Source organism: Agelaius phoeniceus, chromosome 1 (assembly GCF_051311805.1).
Source record: "Agelaius phoeniceus isolate bAgePho1 chromosome 1, bAgePho1.hap1, whole genome shotgun sequence".
Lineage (NCBI taxonomy): Eukaryota > Metazoa > Chordata > Aves > Passeriformes > Icteridae > Agelaius > Agelaius phoeniceus.
In genome coordinates this window covers 24,270,733-24,290,022 of record NC_135265.1, presented here as the reverse complement: position 1 = coordinate 24,290,022, position 19,290 = coordinate 24,270,733, and the positions used below count along the sequence as shown (strand labels likewise).

The window sequence follows — 19,290 nt, the reverse complement described above, 5'->3', positions numbered from 1 at the left end:
TCCAACAGTTTAGGACCACACAGCAGCACTAGATAACAGTTCAGGTTAAAGGAAGGCACCTGTTTCCACACAAATCATTAATGGCCCGGATGGATTTCAGCTGATACTTTGAGTGAGAAATTAGTCATAACTGAATGCAATTACTGCTACAATGATTTTTGTGACCTAAAGTGAAACAGAAGTCCTCTGCCAATGATTAAAGCCTTTATCATATAAAAAAGTATCAAATTACTTCAATATCAAGCAGAATGGTAATGAGCTCCTCTGTATAACCAGCAAAAGTCATTTGCAGTGCAGTCTTTTAAGATTATACTTGCCCAACAGAGATTTCATTTCCAAGGCTGTTAATCTAGGGTTTTTTCCTTTTCCTTTTTTTCTTACAGATTCTCTCAAAAATTCAGCAAGTGAAGAAAGTCAGAAGAGAACTACAGTAACCAACTGGCATTTAACACAAATTTTCTGAAAGATTAATTTGGCAACAAAATGCAGGCAACACAATGTCATGCTTTAACTGGTATACAACTCATTCTTCTGAAGATGAAGATGTCTAATGCTCCATAACCTATTTCTTCAACCATCTTCTTTCCCCACTTTATCTGCTTCCAACATACTATGACTGAATGTAGAACTTTGTGTATGTGTGCACACGACTGAAAGTAGTTGATTATTCCTTCAATCACTGGTCACATCTGATGTTCCCAGAATCCCAGTGTACCCTGAAAATCCCTCATTGCTTAGCAGTTATTTAAAAGCTTTTGTAGCGACTAGTACTAGCTATAGAATAGAGACCAAAACTGGTTTTAAATGGTATTAGCTCTGCTTGTCCTGAAGTAAGTTCATCAGCAGTTGCAAACTCACAGAAGAAAACAGCTTTTCTCCTGAGATCAACTATTTTAAGTACAAACTGGTAACAGCAGCATAAACAAGGATAATCACAAAGATTCCATCAAATTCAGTGCAATGATATATCCTCTGTCAAATTCTTCCTTCTTTGGCTTGATTTTTTTTATAGCAGAGAAGAGCTACAAAGTATGAAGGTGTTATCCAAACTGTTTTTCCACACAGATGTGTAGCTTTTTCTGTGATTCACACTTCACACATCTTTAAAATAAAATTTTCAGTTTCTCTGAAAAGAATTAGTAATTAATAGAGTATAATTAATTAGCATAATTCTATCACTGCCAGAACTTCTCTCTGAAGACCTTTAGAAACATTAATTAGGCATATATAAAAGGATGAGAAAGGGATTGTCCCAAAAACTAGTTCTGTATGTCTTAACACATGGCAATTGTATAATGACAACTACTGAATGCAATTGACAAGTCAGGTGAATTACTTCTCTTCAGCATCCTTTTCATATATTAACTTCTAAATATAGCAACTTCAATTAGATACTGCATGATCATTATTGGTGCTGATTTGACCTACAGCTCCTATGACATATCTCAAAGACAATCAGCAAAATCATTCAGAACAGCAAATAGTGGGTTTTGGGCTTTTTTTTTTAAATGCTATGTCTGGCCGCTGAATTTCCCTCAGTGTTACTCTGTTTACTACACATTTCTCTACCGTTCAAGACTTTGATGTGAAACTCATTAAACTTCTTTGGTCACTTTCACAACCATGTAGTCAAAAAATCACCACTGAAAACAATGCTTTAGAAGCAAGAATAATGACACTTCTGGACAGATCTCATAGTAATTTCCCATTTGTAAGGATGATGTATTGTCCTACCTATGCCATTTTAACAATTTTAGTGAAGTATTACAGCAATTCAGTGTTTATATAAACTCTAGCACACCATTTCCCATAAACTATTCACCTTTAAAAGAGCATCTACATATACATTGTGCTGTGACATGATTTCCTTCACATCCCATTTCACATTAGCCATGAGAAGAAGCATTTGTTCATAATCAATGGCTTTAGCAGCAACAATCCAATAAACTGGTTTACGTAGTTCACTGGCAGTTGACACTGTCTGAAATAGAAAATAAATAAAATTCATTTCAGTAGGAGCAGCATATAACTATGATATAGAAGTATTTTCACCATAACGTACAAGTTTCAAATCTTCTGTATGAAAATCAGCTGTGAATTACACCATTCTGACCTGAGAATAGAACTGCTGAAGAAAAGGCTTCTTGGCAGCTGGCATCACTGCATCAAGATGAGGCTGAAGAAATTCAAACTGCTCAGCCAGAAATACCCTTTGAAAGCAAAGAAAATTTACTGTGAACTAAGTGCAATGTTTGGCATGTCTCTTTACAATTTTTACTCTACAGCTGACATATCTGGCAATAACAATATGCAACCTTGGAAAATTTAGTCCCGAGAAGAACCGTATCAGTTGCGTGCCAGCATATCAACCAGCAGTCTCAATTCTGACAATTTTAAAACATATTTGCAAACAAGAAAATATTTTAATAAAGAGACTAAGGCTTGAATATCAAAAATTCATATTTCTATTTTTCTGAGGACACACTGCAAAAGTCTGAGCCAAGGTCTACTAAAGTCAGTGACCAAGAGTCACACAATTTCCACCGCAGGACAGTCAACATCAATATTAATAAATCCATCTTAGAATTTCAAAATAACATTCCCAATTAATTTTATGCTAGTGAATCCATAAAACAGAACTTGATCTCATATTCCTTCTCAGGGGTAGAATTTGTTAATAACTACATAATAAGGAAATATATTTCTAACTAAGCATAAATGAAAAAAAAAAAAAATTAATTCCTAAAGTGTCATCTCATGTGAGGAAAAATTCATTCCTAGCTGACTCTTACTATTATACTTATCAAATAAAAATCACTTTGTTACATTTGCATTAATTCTTTATAATGCCTTCTTCTCCTGAGGTGTGACATAGGTACACTGCTACCCATTGCAAAGAAAATGGTGATTCAAGCCAAACTGATATGAACTAAGCAGTTCTGAGTCAAATATTTAGTATAAGGTGAAAATGAACCATAAAGATTAAATATTCCCACTAGCCTCTTTGAAATTAAACTTTTTCATGATAGTTTTGGCCAGGTATTGTCACAAATTACAGGCTCATCTGCAGTAAAATTTCATTTCTTGTGTTTGCATGTTGCTAGACTAAAGAATTAGACTCCAGTACGTTCAATTAAGAAATCACCTTTATCACTCATACTTAAAATCCCATTGAGAGGCAGGAATTCTTGACCTGTCTAGAAGGCTTTGAAATGTAACCACAATTTCTTAAACTATCAATAGCTTTCAGTGATCACAAATACAGTGTGTACAGTAAACAACCTACAAGGATTCCGTGGCCACCACTCTCTCTGCCAAGCCATACAGCGAATTGCCAGATGTCAAAACTACGAGATGACTGAGATGTGGGCTTGGCACCTTCTCTTTTCTCTCTTCAGCAGCTGTGAGAGTCCCTGAAGGATCAGCAGACACCTCCTGAAACAAAGAATTACACAACTTACACTCCACAAAACCAGCAAGGATGGCTCCAGCTGAACAGTTTCAGATGCCAGATAAGGTGAAGGAATGTTTCCAATTCTAGGGTGTAATTTAAATCAAGCCTATTTTTATTTAAACAGTATAGTGAAATGGGTGAAAAAAATCAGATCATGTCAATCAGAAGCCAAGGAAAAAATAAGTTAAAAGGCAGCAAACAATCTTCTCACTACGCCTTAACCCCCTAACAGGCTTTAGCCCAATTCCCTTCCTTTTGGGAGACTGACTTCTCATCCTTGGAGAAAGTATCTTCAATCTGACAGCAACCAAATAAAGAGACATATGAAAGAAATGTTACTTCTGCATGGGCTTTACTGCTTATACAAGCAGTGGCTAACTTAGGTAAAAAACAGCCAATGTTCTCAATCACAGAATCACTAGGTTGGAGGACTCCTTCAAGATCATCAAGACCAACCCATGCCCTAACACCTCAACTAATCCATTCCATGAAAACTTCTATTCTGAAGACATCCTGATGATAGAAAGTAAGGAAATATTCACAGCAAAGGAATAGAATCTATAGTGAGAAACAGGTTATACCTGTGCCTTGTTCCAAAATTAAAGGAAGAAAATAGAGAAAAAACTCTACCCCCACATTTATGGAATCTAACCACAGGGTACAGCTAGAAGAGGAATCATAGAAGGAATAAATTCCCAGAGCAGATATACCAAGGGTCACCCTCTGAAGCCTGGCTATTTCCCAGTCTTCAGAGGGTTTCAGGGCATGAAAAAATAAAGGTAGTTCTGGTTGGCTTGAATTAATTATTCATACCATGCTTATACATAGGCCACAGGAAGATAAGAAATGCTACAAAGGAAAGGCACAGCACCCAGAACAGGTAAGAAGACAGGCAGGATATGGCACTGATTTTAGTAAGAGCCTTTCAAGACCCTGGGGATAGAAACCCTGGCCAGAGTCTACAGTCTATGGATGCTACAACATGTCAGCCTGTAAGTATGGAATGAAAACAAGTAACAGTAGCAGTGATAAAGTAGTGGAAAAAATAACTTTCACAAAAGTAAAATCAGTGGCTAACATGGCTGCTGTAAACAGCATAGGAACAACCAACCAATATGACAATAATAATGCTTAAACATAACATTTATGTTTGGACTCAAAAAAACAAATTAGTGTAATTCTGAAATTGCAGTTAAACAAGGGAAAACGATAAAGACAAAAACAATGTAATGAAAAAAAGCAGCTTTCAGGTTTGTGAATTGTTTGTTTGTTTGTTTCCACTAGAGATAGAAATAAAACCAGAGGAAATTGCAGTGAAGTAACTACAGAAAGAGGGAGAAAGACTCAAGCTAACCAGAACAGTAGCCATGAATTTCTTCTGGGCTCCACAGCAGAGAACAACTGTGAGAAGTGACTTGAAATAGAATACTTGCTATTCAAGCAGATTTTGTTTGGACACTTTTACTTACAGAGGAGAGCAGTGAGCACCTGAAACACTGGTGGGAATTAGTGGTGTCACTCATTCTATATGTCAGGATTGAGACAAAAAGGAATATTTCATTGCAGACCTTGAAACACCAAGAGGAGAAGTATTGCACATACGATCAGTTGAAAACTGGAAAATCAACAGGGCAGTTATTCAGATAGCAAAATATCTGACAGACCCATTGTGGTAGTGTTGCAGCAATTAAACGTAGGGCAGGTGAAAATTGATTATGTCAAAATGTGTAAGGACCTGGTGAAAATTTAAGTGATACAGGATGAGCAGAAAGATCAAAACTTTGCTGCTATAGACAAAGCAGCACCAGAATGTGTTTACTGCCTGGATGAATGCCAAATCAAAAGTGGCATTAAGAATATAAGACAACTGAGAAGATAATAGCGACCAAGCTGCTAAAAGTGGTTTGAGGTGTGGAGGAACAAAAATTCACAAGTTCTACTTTAACTCTCTCATATTTTATTTGGCAGTTTCCTCCTGTGGTGTGACAGCCCAAGGCAATAGGAGGTGGATTTGCTATATCAGCAAGGCTCTTTTGGTTCTGCATCTCCAGAGACGTCAAACACAAACATAAAAATGGGCTACAGCAGATGGAACAATGCGCAGTCTGGGAAAGCAGAGCTCTCACTAACAAGGGTGAGGAAGTACCTTCAGACTTATTAAAAAAATATTCTAATTAGGTTACAGACATAAAAAGCCAATAAAGCAGGGAACCTTGATGGTTCCCCACAGAAATTCTGACACTAAAATCAAGGACTGCTGACTGAGAAATCAACATATCATTTTAGCACTAAAAGAACTCACAGAAATACATCAGTAAGCAGAAGATAAAACTTCTAAAAGAAGCTTATGGCAAATGTGATCAGATACAGTTGCACTGACGATAGGAACTATTATAAAGGCTATCTACAATGTTATATTATTTGAAAAATTAATTTTCTTTGCTCTGATCTGTGTTTGCACTCAGCCAGATAAATCTGGAATTAAAATTACTAGATGCTTCACAATTCTATGATGTTTGCATTCTGCTGAGTTTATCAGAATGGATAAGCAAGCCAAAGGGCCTGGATATTTGCTAAAGATCCTGTGACCTCTTTCAGAGCGTTCTAAGGTACTTCCTGAGCATATCCACATGTTTACTGCAGATAGGCAATGACATCCAACCATCTAGCCACAACAATTAATTCTTTAAAAACATTAACTAAGGCAAAGACAATATTGATTAATTATTAAAATTCCCTCTTTATCTGTCCACTCTTTTACTTTTTTCACTTCATTCCATTCTCAGATTAAAAAAAAAAAAACCAAACAAAAAAACCCACCCAAAGCAACACAAAAAAACCACAAAAAACCCAACGAACAAAAAATTTTAAAAATAAATCAATTTTAAAGTGTTTACATGCCAAAAGCAGCCAAACCCACAGCTAACCAAGCAATGCTGTATCCCTAGGAGAGACAATGAGTGACAGAGCTGGGGGAAGAGTATCAGTAGTAAACATTTAAGAAGCTTTCTTTCTTTCAAAGACTAATTACAAATTATGTAAAAGCCAAATATTATGAAGACTTCATTTTGTATTTATCTCACTTCAAAGTTTCGTGCCACTTCAAACACATTTTAAACTTCTTTTTCTTCCTTTTTCCTTCTCCTAAATGTAAGTAACATCTTTTAAATGCCAATAATGTGCCAAAAGGTACATGAGAACTGGCTAAATCAGAGATAATGCTCCCTTCAAATAGGGAGTCAAACTCTGGTTCAAATATCGTGGCCAAACAGCATGAGCATTTCATTCTCCTAATTTGTTCTGAAAAGCAGGCACTGCAAAAGCATGTTGAAAGCAAAAAGCAAACAGCCAGTGTGCCAATACCCCAAAGAAGCACAGGATCACTCTGAAAGGGTCTTGGTGATGCATGTGTTTTTTCCTCCTGCCTTCATTAACAGAAATGATCAAATGACTGAAAGAGGAAAATAAAGGGGCAAAACACACAGGCTGGAACAGGAAAAAAGGCTACAGACTATTTAAAGAAATCAGATGTTTTTCAGTTTACTGGACTTGTTAAAGTTAACCCTTCCAGTAATGAAGAAAATCTGCAAGAAAATGTCTGTTGCCAGTGATTCCCTCTGTGTACCACAGCAAACAAGCAGGGTCCTGTAAAACTGCCGGCCTCAAGAGGAAGAGGAAGGGAGTAGAAGCCAGAAAATTAAATAGCAGCCAGTTGAACTTTAATTTCAAGAAATGTCAAGTTACACTGAGAACATATTGTAGCACCTAGCATTAAGCATGCAGAGAGCAATACTAAAGCAGAATAAACTTGCTTAGCTCCTCCCTGCATCAGAGTAGCAGGTCCTGAGGATCCAGCAAAACTGGGAAATGTCAAAGACATACCACAGCCCACACAACATCTGTGTAAGAAAACTGCACAAAATAGATTTGATAAAATAATTTCAAGGTATACATGGAACTGATGCAAACTACGAGATGCTCTTCTCCTTCCTGGCCAAAAAAGAAAAAACCCAAAGTGTTAAAAAAAATTAAAAAAATATTAAAAGCACCAGACTGATCTGAACAATAACCAAATGAAATACAGTAGGCAGAGCAGGACAGGTTAACCAGTACTGCCTGCAGACACCTTACAGCAGGTCTTAACTAGTAAATTTTCTCTAGTCTTAGTTTAATTTCCTCATACTGTCACAGGAAAAGAACTGTTTGTTCTAATGCTATACATGATAGGCATACCCAACTAGCAATTATTTTTACAAGCTGCTTTGCTATAAAGACCTGAAAATATCAGGATGAAGTGTTAAAGCAGGCTTATGGCTGGTTCACCTATTTAAGGGTTGCTAATAACAGTAGTATGAGCTACAGTGTATGCTTTGGGAAGTATCTTTTCAAGATACTTACAGTTGAATTAAAACTCATCTGGAACTGTTTTTACAACAAAAGGGTATGTATTTGCAAATAACAGGTATCAGATGAGTGGGAGTGTTTAATTGTTTAATTGTTGGGTACTTCACTTTATCATTTAATTGTTTACACCCAAGAAAAAAATTTTTAATGAACAGGTAGAAAAATAAAATCTGTGTAAGGAACAAGCCTCTCCTTCAATCTCTTTTAAAAATGTCATCTGTAACAAGAGAACGTTTTCATTTCAAGTTTGGCTGAACCCAGAGGCAAGCTTTTGTTAAGCCTTCCATCTCAATGTGAAGAGGAGACTATAAACTAATTACCTAAATTGGAAGTATAAACTATATAATTATCTAAGTTAAAAATTTGACATTTAATTTGCAAGAGAGACATTTCTACAGGACAGATCTCATGAGAACAAAACCACTTTTATTTCAGTTATCCAGAAGAACTTACGACTGAAGCAACTGATTATCTGCCAATTATGGTGAAATAGTTGACAGTTAATTACAATCATCCACCTCCACTAACTTTAAACAAAAACCAGTAAACTCTACAACCTGTCCCCAGCACAAAAAGTTCTGCAGATCACACTCATAACCAATAATCTTTTAAAACTGTTCTTCTTCTGGCCTAATACTTTTTGCATAAAATTTCCATTTCAGAATTGTTTCTATTTAATATACACACACAATAGCAAAAATGTTAGGTTTGATTTTGCAATAACTCTAAATGTTACTGAAGAAATCCCAATCTTAAAGGAGTAAGTGGTATTCAAAAAGCATGGACAAAACTGTACTATCTGAAAAGGTTCTGGCAGAAGAACAGTCCACAGTAGCTGCAACATAGCAACACTTCTGCCAAGAACTTGATGTGTGCTGATGGACAAGAAAAAACAGACTAACCCCAAATTTTTACATAAAACAGGACAGCTCCACCATCTCTGTTTAAAAACTGTAATTAATAGTTTCTGTAATATCATGAGCATCAATTACAAGAAAACAAACTGATCAAAGAAAGCATAACTTCTTATTGTATTCAAAAGCTGACAGAAAATGAAAATAGTTCAACTAATACTTGAACTATAGAAAATAGTTCAACTAACTCCAAATAGATGCTTAATATACAAGAACTTTTGATCACAAGAAATGTACTGAAAGCAACCAATCAGGCTTTTTTTTCCTCCCCTTTGAGCTTACAGATCCCTAACTGTTCTTGAAGCTGAATGCTGAAAATTACAGATAGGGCCAATTGCAAAAGCACATTGCTTTCAAGGTAAAAGTATTTCTTCAATATGTTGTAAATGTGTTAAGGTTTTAAATAGTATTTTATAATACTCCTACTAGGTTTTAAATTGCAAGATTAGTATTTTCTTGCTGAGGGGCACAAAACTTACCAAGCAGGTAATCTTGACTCAACTTGCAAGAAAGTAAATCAAACATAAACAATGTAATCGCCACTCTACAGGTTTTAAGAAACCATATCTTTAAAAACCAAACTACAAACCATCTTGAGAAACCATGCTAATAATTTTCTATTATTTACAGTCCTTTTCATGCAAATGGTGTCTTTATAGCATTATTGAAGAGCCATAAAAGGGATCCCCAAACTTCCCCACATTTACAGTGCACACATTTCACATTGTCCTCAGGGCTGAATTGATCAGCATTGCCTTACAGCAGGCATGAGGTTCTGGTTTCAAGACTGGGGATCCTCCATGCTCTTTGTCCCAAAACAAGCATGTCCCCAACCTCATTTGGGTCAGTCCCACTGACTTAGTAAAGAGTTCAATTAAGTTTGCACCACTTCTGGGATTTTGACTTTTTTTTTCAAAGGTATTGGCAGATCTTTTGCATTAAAAAATTACAAGAATTTGGAAGGTTTATTTACTACTGGTTGTCTCAACCAATGCAACAATCCCTCTGTGAGGAATCACTGTGTGCTGACAGATAACTGAGAAAATGAGTCATGAACTATGTCCTAAAAAAATTAATGTCAAATGAGACTCCACAGAAAACCACATGCACAGGCATCATAAGAACCTGAACCACTACCTTGCAAAAAAAACCACGTAAGCTGGTCTGGTCTGCTCACACACATTTTTACTGCCCCACTTTCTCGTACAAAGAAATTTTCTCAAGAAGAGCTGCTGCTGGTTCCCAAGTGCTCAGCTGTGACTTGGTGGACACCTGCACCCTGTGTTTTCTTTTTAATACAATCTGCTTATGTGAATGAGTAGAGTGTTTGTAGAGTGTACACGAATCTGTAGAGTGTAGATATTTGTAGAGTATATATGAATGTGTAGAGTGCTACTTCTGGAGGATCCAGAAGTAACTATTAAATTACTAACTCTGAAGCTGCTGCATAGAAGAAATCTGTATGAAAGCTATTCTGTTCTAGATGTGCAAAGACCTGACTATGAAGTTCAGATACACATATGAAGTTCAATAAAGTGTGGCCAAAAAAATCTTTGAAAGTCATACTGTTCTCTTAACTCTCAAATGAAACTGAACCCTAAACTACACAAAAGAAATACTCACAGTGCTTTTGTTTCTTATACTTTTGATTTAGCCTAAAGGTATTGCTTTAAGGCTAAGACAAAGAGGTTACATACAGAAAACAGCTTACTCAATCACTGTAAGCTGTCAGCACACTTCCACATAAGTTACTATAAGAAAGCAAATAAAGGTTTGCTAATTGGTAGACCCTTTTTATTTTTTTTAACTAAGTCTATTTATTAACAAAAAAAAGTTCATATCATACTTAAACCAGTATCTGTATTAGCAGTACGGTATTTTTAAAAAAGCCATAATTGGATTCCATTATTATTAAATTTGTAACAGTTTGAGATTGGAAGCATATCTAAAGCACTAGTTTTAAGAACATGCTTGCTCAATTGTAAAGAGTCCTTTAAGTCCTTTTATCATTGTCATAATGAAGACTTTTATTACTGTCATTTTGATTACATCATACAGAACATCCAAATTTTAAGAAAAGTTCAAATTAAAAATGTTTTTGTATCCCAATTATGACCAGCATGAGCTCATTTACTACCAACTGAAGCAGTTTGATCATTGTTTATTGTTTGGGGGTTTTTGTTTACTATCATGTGGTTTATCATTTATCAGTGTAGGAAAACATACTGACACTGAATATGTATCACAGCTGAGGTCACATTACTGCCTTGCAAAGAAGTTAGCAGGACTAAATACATGTTCACATTTCAGGTATTTCCTGTTCGCTGTGTAAAACATTAATCTAAACTGCAGGAGGACTTACTTGCTGCAGTTTATAAAGTACAGTTGGTTTTGCCATGAAGCACAAAGCAGTGGAGAAGTGATTCAGCTACAGCTGAATCCTGCTCAGAGGGGACAAGGACCCCCAGCAGAAGCAGGAGGCACGTGATGCACGAGAAGGGATGGAGGGAAGAGGAGAGGAAGTGTTTCCAATTGCTGCAGCCTTTTGCACACTGGCCACAAGTCAGAAATCTGACCTAGTCGCTCAGTGGTCCAAATAAAAACCAGGAAAGTACTTCTTTTCCAAGTATGGTTAGTATACTGCAAGCACAGTATATATTAAAGGACAGAAACTTCTTGCACTGTAATAATGGGAAAATAGAGCAGCTCCATAAGGAGTTACAGGGAATGCCTCCAATCGACCTCCATACTCTTCATACTGAACACATTACAAAAATGCAAGAAAGCACACTTAGTGCTTTAACTTGCCAGAAGTGGAACTCCCATTCCACATCACTTTTTCCTTCACAAAGGAAATTTAAAATTCAGCTGAACAACAATAAAAGGAGTATTATTTAAAAAAAAAAAAAAAAGGTATCTGGTATAAACTAGATAGCATTAATTCAATCCTAAACAGAAACTACCAGAATTCCACACAAAGCTGGAGGGGGTGGCCACTCAATCCTCCAATTATTCCCCTAAATCCTGACAATAAATTTGAGTAAAGAGGCCTTCATTCACTCATATCTCAAAAAAAGTAATTGAGAAAGTCCAAGAGGAAAGCTAGAAATTATCCAGTTTAACTTACTGAAGCATCTTGATATAGACCACGTAGCTCAACCTTCACAGACACTGACAGATTTGTGAAATTATTCTCATCTCTATGCAAGTCTGGCCAAGTTTTGGTCACAGATTCAGAATTGTCAGATTCTGACTATCTTTATGGAAATAAAATATCGATGCTGTCATCAGGAACTGAAATGTGACAGAAATTAAGCCCTTGATAACGTTACCATGGGTAGAAGACAAGGCAACAACCTCAAATTCCCAACAGGCCGTGAGACTGAATGCCACAACACAAACATGAATACTTTCAGAAAGCAATTTACAAAAATTTAAAATAAGATAGGAGAATTCCTTGAGCAGTTCATCCATGCAGTCTCAAGAAATACCCTTTTTATGACACAATGAAAATGAACCTTGACTTTCACAAACTCTTAAAAATAAACAAACAATAAACAAAAATACCCAGAATACTTTAACTTCCTCATAAACTAAAAAGTTTAAAATTACCATTTATAGTATAAGACTGGCTTAAATTCATAAGATATTAATAAACGTCATGGAATGTCTTTAAGCTAACAGCAGTTAGCTAAGATTTCTTTCTTCTTTCAAATCTTACATTGAACATAGCTATTAATTTCAGCTGGCAATAACATTATCTATTACACTACTATTAATGACTGAGGAAGAAAACAAACTGCTGCTATTTTTCCATTTCACTCCTAGAATTTTTTTTCAATTATTTTAACTGTAAAAAAAAATGAAGTCTGTAAAGCACTGTCAGGAACCATCACTACAGAGAAATTTAAAAAATTAATTTCATAACTTGCCATTTTTCCATAATCTTTAACCAATTCATTTGCAAGTACTTCCTGTAATTAATTTTTCTTTCTGCATACACTGCCTTTGAGAAGAATATCAAGAAGCCTTTTTCTCCTTTTCAGAGGCCTAGGGTTATTAGTTATCTTATGCTCCCTCTACTGACTGTATAAGAAATGACCTCCAAGCCTTTTAAGATGCTTCTCTGAGAGAAGAGTTTAGGATTTGATATAATGCTTCAAGGAATTAAAAGAGCATAAAGTACATTTCTTGGAGTGTCAAATCCTTGTGCAAGTCAGAGTAGAACATCTTTTTCTTCTTTCTAAGATAGAAGCCTCAGAAAATAAAACCTTCCGGTAGCATCCATGGTATTAACTACTATACAAGCCATTTATGATACCCTGAGGAAATTTCTTCAAAATGTTTCAAGGGTTTTATATTTAGGTGGAATATGAAAACTTCAAACTTCCATTTCTGGTGTAGTTTTTAGCAATATTTCTTTATAAATTTTGCTGTTCATCTGAATCCACAAAACCTACCTACAGTCTCCTTTACCATCCTCCTGTGCAGGACAGTAACCTACTGCCAGTGTGACACGAGCACCATATTTACTTTTCACATTTTGAAAATAAATCACAAAATGGCCAATGGGATATAATCCAAAAAATACATCAGGGAAAATTCCCCAAAATTAAGGAAGGTCTTAGTATACAACCTCTGTTATCCTGAAAGGTGAACAATCTTCAGGAGAGCTTACTGTTTTGCTATTCTTTTACTGAAGAAAAATGAGTCATCTATTTCTTTTTATAAAATGTCTCTTAGTAAAGATAATACTGAATTGTCTCTACTTATTACATGAATCATAATAGAAGATTTAAATATCATATTTCACTGTTACATCTAGCAAAATCTATTTAATTAGTTTTGCTGTACATTGGAAACAAGTGATTTAATACAATAATGACCTCTACATCACGAAACCAAGCCTTCGTTATTGAACAAAGGCTTATTAGATACATTCACACTGAATGTGAAAAGAGGAAAAAAATCAAAAAGCCATGATGAAATATAATTCCTGAATATCATACACACATCCCTATTCCACTGAGCATTAACAACATCCAGGTACTTACCAGATCAATCAGACTCTCCTGGATTCTGTTCAGTGTGGTGCGTAATCTGCTGCTGCTGAGGCCCAGTCCTGTTGATTCAAACTGGAAGAAATACATTCCACTTAAGTTGGGAAAGGAAATCTCTTTGGTTTAAACTTTAAAGTTATACAGCAAAACTTGAGCTTGCAAAGACTATCTACTTGCTCACATTAAAATTTTAGCACAAAATCACAACCACACAAAATGAAAAGAAAATCAACAGAGGTCACAGCACTCAACACTGCACTGGTATGTAGAATGACCTAAGTATCTTCAATGAAGATGACAAAGTATCATTCATACCAATAAAACATCTGGTATCTTAAATACATCTTTTTGTATTTAACTTCGGGGCTGTAGATTTTCTTATTTGGGCCTGCAATGGCTCCCCACATTTCTCATTGAGCCTGGAATGGTTCCCCACAACACCATCTCTGAGCCTTGCATTCACACCACATCCAAGTCAAATGGCTTTCATTCTTCTTTCTAGCTATACAATCCCTTGTAATCATCAAATATATATCTTGCATAAGTAAAAATTATAACCACTGATCTTCATAAACAGTCATTATTACTTAATGCCTACAAAGATCTGCCTCAGAAATGTGCCATCTTAATGCTCACAGCTCCGGAGTGTATGGGGCTGATGCTCAGCTAGGATATACAGTTAAATATATATACACCTATGCTATACATATGTATTTATTTTATTTTTATATGTATGCACACATATATATATAGCTACACTAATTTGCTCCTGAGTGCAATGGATTATACAAGCTGAGGGTCTGATTTGACATGCATAATTATTGTAACTTCTTATCTTCTACTGTTAATAAAACCCCCCAACAAACTAACACAACAAAGAAAGTGGAAACGGGATGTGCAACAAACACAAACTGAAGTCAACAGCCTGGAAGGATTTGAATACAGTTCTGGTATGTGATTCACACCAAAAGGCAATTTGCTGAACATTATTTAGGGCACTGTTGTATGCTGCATTATTAGACTTCAGGGAAGGAAGTATTTGAGTTTACGTGACCTCCTCCCCGGTGTGAATAAAGACAGGTATAATTTAGGTCACCATTTACTGCATCCAAAGTTTCTAATTTAAAATGTCCATCTGCCCCAATCCTCCTATATTTTAAATGACAATTTACATCTGAGTTGAATTCCCACTGAAAGTACACTCTGATGAAATCTATAACCTGATCTAGGAGACACATCCACAAGAACAGAACCTCATGGCTTCACCATGAACATTTCACTCATCAGTACAGCTGACTCAATTCATACAAGTTCTTGCTATTTCTATTTGCCGAACTATAGATTTTTAAATTCCATAAATTTATGACCTAATAAGGCTAGTAAGCAGAACATTAAACAATTTGCAGAATAATTCTGTTCATCACCAATTTTACCTCTTGTCATTAACCTCTTATAGTAATTACCTCTTATACTCTCCTATAGTTACTTTAAAAAGTAAGTTTACAAATTAGTGCAATGCCCTGTCAAAAAAAAAGAAAAATAGAAAAATCACCTCAATTTGTTTCTGCTAAGGAAAACTATTTTGTGGCATGTTCATGAATGTCTTAAATTTTAGTGAGTCGATGTTAAATACAGGCAATCCTTTTAATTTTTTCTTGCTCCATAATTTGAGATAAGGCCGGCTTAATTTGCAGCCCACAAATAAAAAAGTTTTGAAAGCAATTCTGGTTACAACAGTGTTTAATTTTTGGAAGTGAAGAAAGCTAATACTGATTACATAGGATAATGATTTGAACAAGGTCTGGAAAAAGCAATGACAGCATCATGAACAGACATAGAACTCAACACATATGTTTTAAATCCCTGGTTTTCACTAAGCTGGCAATGAACTCTGTATGACCAATCACTCTCCTTATGTGTGTACTAACTCACATATACAAAATAACCATAATATTCATATATAATTTTAAACATTTAAGCAAGTTATACCAGCATACTCTAAGAATCCCATTTGACATTATTTTCTGAATAAAAATAAAACAGGAACTCTCTGAGTGGTCTAAATCACATACCATCACCCATCTCTAATTTCTAAAGGTTTTAGAAACACTATGGGGAGTGAGGACATTTAAGCAGCATTACAAGAGGGTTATTACAATCACAAACCCTTGCAAGCATTGTGTTTCCCATGGAAAACAATCTGTCAAAACAAATACTAGGCACAGTACAAAAACATCACAATTCTACCACCCATCTGCTAGAACATTTACCTGCCTAGCACTGTGCTGTTCTCTGTTAGAAGCACAGAGTGAGGAAGCTGGTATGGGCTTTAGAAACACAAAACAGGAGGTGCAAAAAAATAACAATAAATGCAACACAATGTGAATAGCAGAGCAACTAAGCCAATGGAAATCAATTATCTTAAAAAACAAACCAAGAAGCCCCAAACCAAACCCCAAACAAACAAACAAACAAAAAAGCCAACAAAAGGAAAACACCCTCCACCCATCTTGTAAACACAACTTGAAAATACATTTGTCCTGCCAAACAGTTCAAAACCTTTTAGAACCATATGTTGAGTCTGAAAATTCATTACAATTTGCCAACAAATGATGATGGATTTGGCATCCCTCGACACTGTTACTTGTGGAGTAATTTAGGGGCCAAGATAGGAGAAAGTTGTTTTCACATGCAGCTATTAAGACAACTCTATTGACAGCTGATCTATGTTATGTAAAGACATTGCCGACGAGCATTTTTTTCAACTACAAGATCCCTCAAAAAAACATTGTTTTCATTAATGCAAGTAGTTTGGCAGAAAAATACTAGATATGAAAAAGTGTCTTTCAAATTTCTTAAACTTAAGTTTCCATGGCCCCCTTTTTCTACATTCACTATTCTCATGTAAACTAGAGAAATACATACAGAAAAATTCAATCACCTTATATTGTCTAGGCTGAAACCACCCTTCTGCAATCTCCTTTGCTACCCCCTTTCTACTACTACTTCTAGGTGTTTCACATTGTCTTTCCTCCTGTTCAATAGTGCTGGGAAAAAGAATAGAGAATCTATCTATTCAAAACATAATATGATTAATGTCTCACTGACAATAATGTTCCCAGTACTTCCTTCCCCTATTGCTGATATTATCAGCTTTTTCTTACTCCTACATTCAAATCCATTTTATTGCCACTAATTTTTCTGGGAATTACATATTAGATAGCATTTTAGGCAAAGAGATCTCTGTATTTTCATTCTCTGTGTACAGTGATACTTGAAAATAAAAAATGCTTCTACCTACCATGTCATTTCGGCCAAAAAATGTATAGACTGCATACAGATAATAATCAAAGAGCTGGGACATGAAGTGGATCACATCAAATGCAATAGGCTTCAGAATATTCATCATCTGCATGTATTTCCCTTAAAAAATCAAATACAGAAGATCAGTTTCCTCAGTACAAGTGCTACAAAGTTCAGAAAAACTCAACGCCAACTTTACCAAGCATACTATGTAGCCTTCATCGTTTATTAACGACAAATTAATAATAGTTTACAGATTGGAAAGGTTTAAAAACAAAGCTAAAATGATAGCTTAAGACACCAATACTTCTCAAAATATAGATGTTAATCCATTTTAAAATGTACTCAACCGTTCTCAGTCTTCTGGTACCAAATTCAACATACAACTGTCTGGATCCTCTACAAGTTTCACCTTCATTTAGGTAAAAAATAATTATCTGCTAAAGCAGTGTCTGGCAAATGCTATAAAGAGCCACTGAAGATTTTATGCTTTAGTGTGTTTATATATGCACATATGGATATTTTTCAAGCAATAGAAAAACACAGTATAAAAATGATATGTCCAAGATTGGATTTTACCCAACAACTGTAGGAGTTATGAGCTTCACATCAGTGATACAGCATTTTCTGCTCTCCTTCCTTTCTATCCTGTGGTAAGACTCTCAAGTAGTTTTAAGTTTGAAATGCTTCCAGGGAGAGAGACTATGAGTACCGTGGAGCATCCAGGGAGAAGAATAATTCCTTCTCTTCCTTACTATTCTCTGTTGTAACATATTGGACTTCAGAAAATAATTTTTATTTAAAATTATAAAAAACCTCAGCCTCAGGATCTTCATCTATATGTTATCTGAATCAAACTGATCATAGGATTTGAAGTCCAAAAGGGATTTCTCCTTACAAGCCTAGTTCACAGGGCCTATAGCTTTCACTTATTTTTGTTTCCAGCATAGGACATGGCTCTTCATTGGGTCAAAAAAGAAGCACATTTAATGAAAACCCTGATATTACAGAGACCCCCGCATTTCCTGCTAGATACCTCAAAAATGACATCCTGCTGGTCCTTTTACTGTTCTAAAAACATAACATATAACAAATGTTATTTTGTTACCAACAAACTGTTTGGTTATTACAATAAGAGACAGACAGCAATTTTTTAACCAAAACACAAATACAGTCCACCCCAGCACGTAGGATACAGCAGGTCATTTCACAAATTGTCATATTCTAGACATGTTTAGATGTGACAGGTTAGAGAAATTACAGGAAGGTGCTAAAACAATTTCTTTTTCCTGTAGTCAACAACACTCATCTTCAAGTTAATACTCTGCCCAGAGAAGTAATCTACTAATAGATAGAGAAAATATTGGTTGAATCAGAGAAACTGGGGAGCAAAGAAACAAAAGCTAGCTTTTAATAAAGGGGGAGTTATTTTAATTTTTCAAGCAAGTAATTGTGTAGGTCAGCAAAGATAACTAACTTGAAACAGGCATGATACAGCTACATACCTGATAAAATGGTAGAGCACTAGAGTAAGAACCAAGCAATAGCCTGACATTGCTACCTTCCAGGTTTCTATCTAATTTAGACTCCTTATTGGATGACTACACCCTGTTTGCTGAGACTTGCAAGCATATGTTTTGTTATTTTTAGAGATTTGACAGAGGTTGTAATAATTGATATTTGTCACTTTAGCCCTTTTGTTACCTCTATACTACTTAATTATTAATGTTTTGACCCATAGTACTATGAACAAACTGAAAAGTGGACTTAAAAAATTCTATTTGTCTTCTAAAAGGGAATATCCAATGCACAGTCCAACGTGGAAATTTTTGGATGCTTGTGAAAGGATGGTACTGGTACCCTAATTAAAGCAAGCGTCACCTGCATTCATACTATCTGAATATTCTGTATTGGACAGGCTGACTTTTTCCACTTACTCTGTGATAAACATATTTTTCAATTTGCCTGCAATCCAATATGAGTGATGAGTCACAATCTGGACAGTTAAGACTTCCAAGTATCTGTGCAGCTGGCATCAATACTGAAGGTAATCTCTTGGGCAGTGTCTTATGCTTTTCCAAAGGGCTATGCACTACACACTGCCCTGTAGTACTGTACCTATAAAAATCTTCCAGTGCCAAGAACATTTCTCTAT

General features: G+C 35.5%; 1 protein-coding gene across 2 annotated transcripts in view; it reads right to left on the bottom strand.

Moving 5' to 3' along the window:
• Positions 1–19,290, bottom strand: part of VPS50 (VPS50 subunit of EARP/GARPII complex) — an 80,852-nt gene that overhangs the window by 5,977 nt on the left and 55,585 nt on the right. The window contains exons 21-25 of one of the 2 annotated variants that reach the window (XM_054629527.2): positions 17,134–17,255; positions 13,827–13,907; positions 3,287–3,435; positions 2,114–2,210; positions 1,823–1,981 (exon numbers count right to left, since the gene is read on the bottom strand). In XM_054629527.2, the coding sequence (XP_054485502.2) occupies positions 1,823–1,981; positions 2,114–2,210; positions 3,287–3,435; positions 13,827–13,907; positions 17,134–17,255 (608 nt within the window). Of the gene's footprint in view, positions 1–1,822; positions 1,982–2,113; positions 2,211–3,286; positions 3,436–13,826; positions 13,908–16,060; positions 16,160–17,133; positions 17,256–19,290 lie in introns of those variants that run through there. The other variant, XM_077174923.1, reaches the window with a different exon arrangement.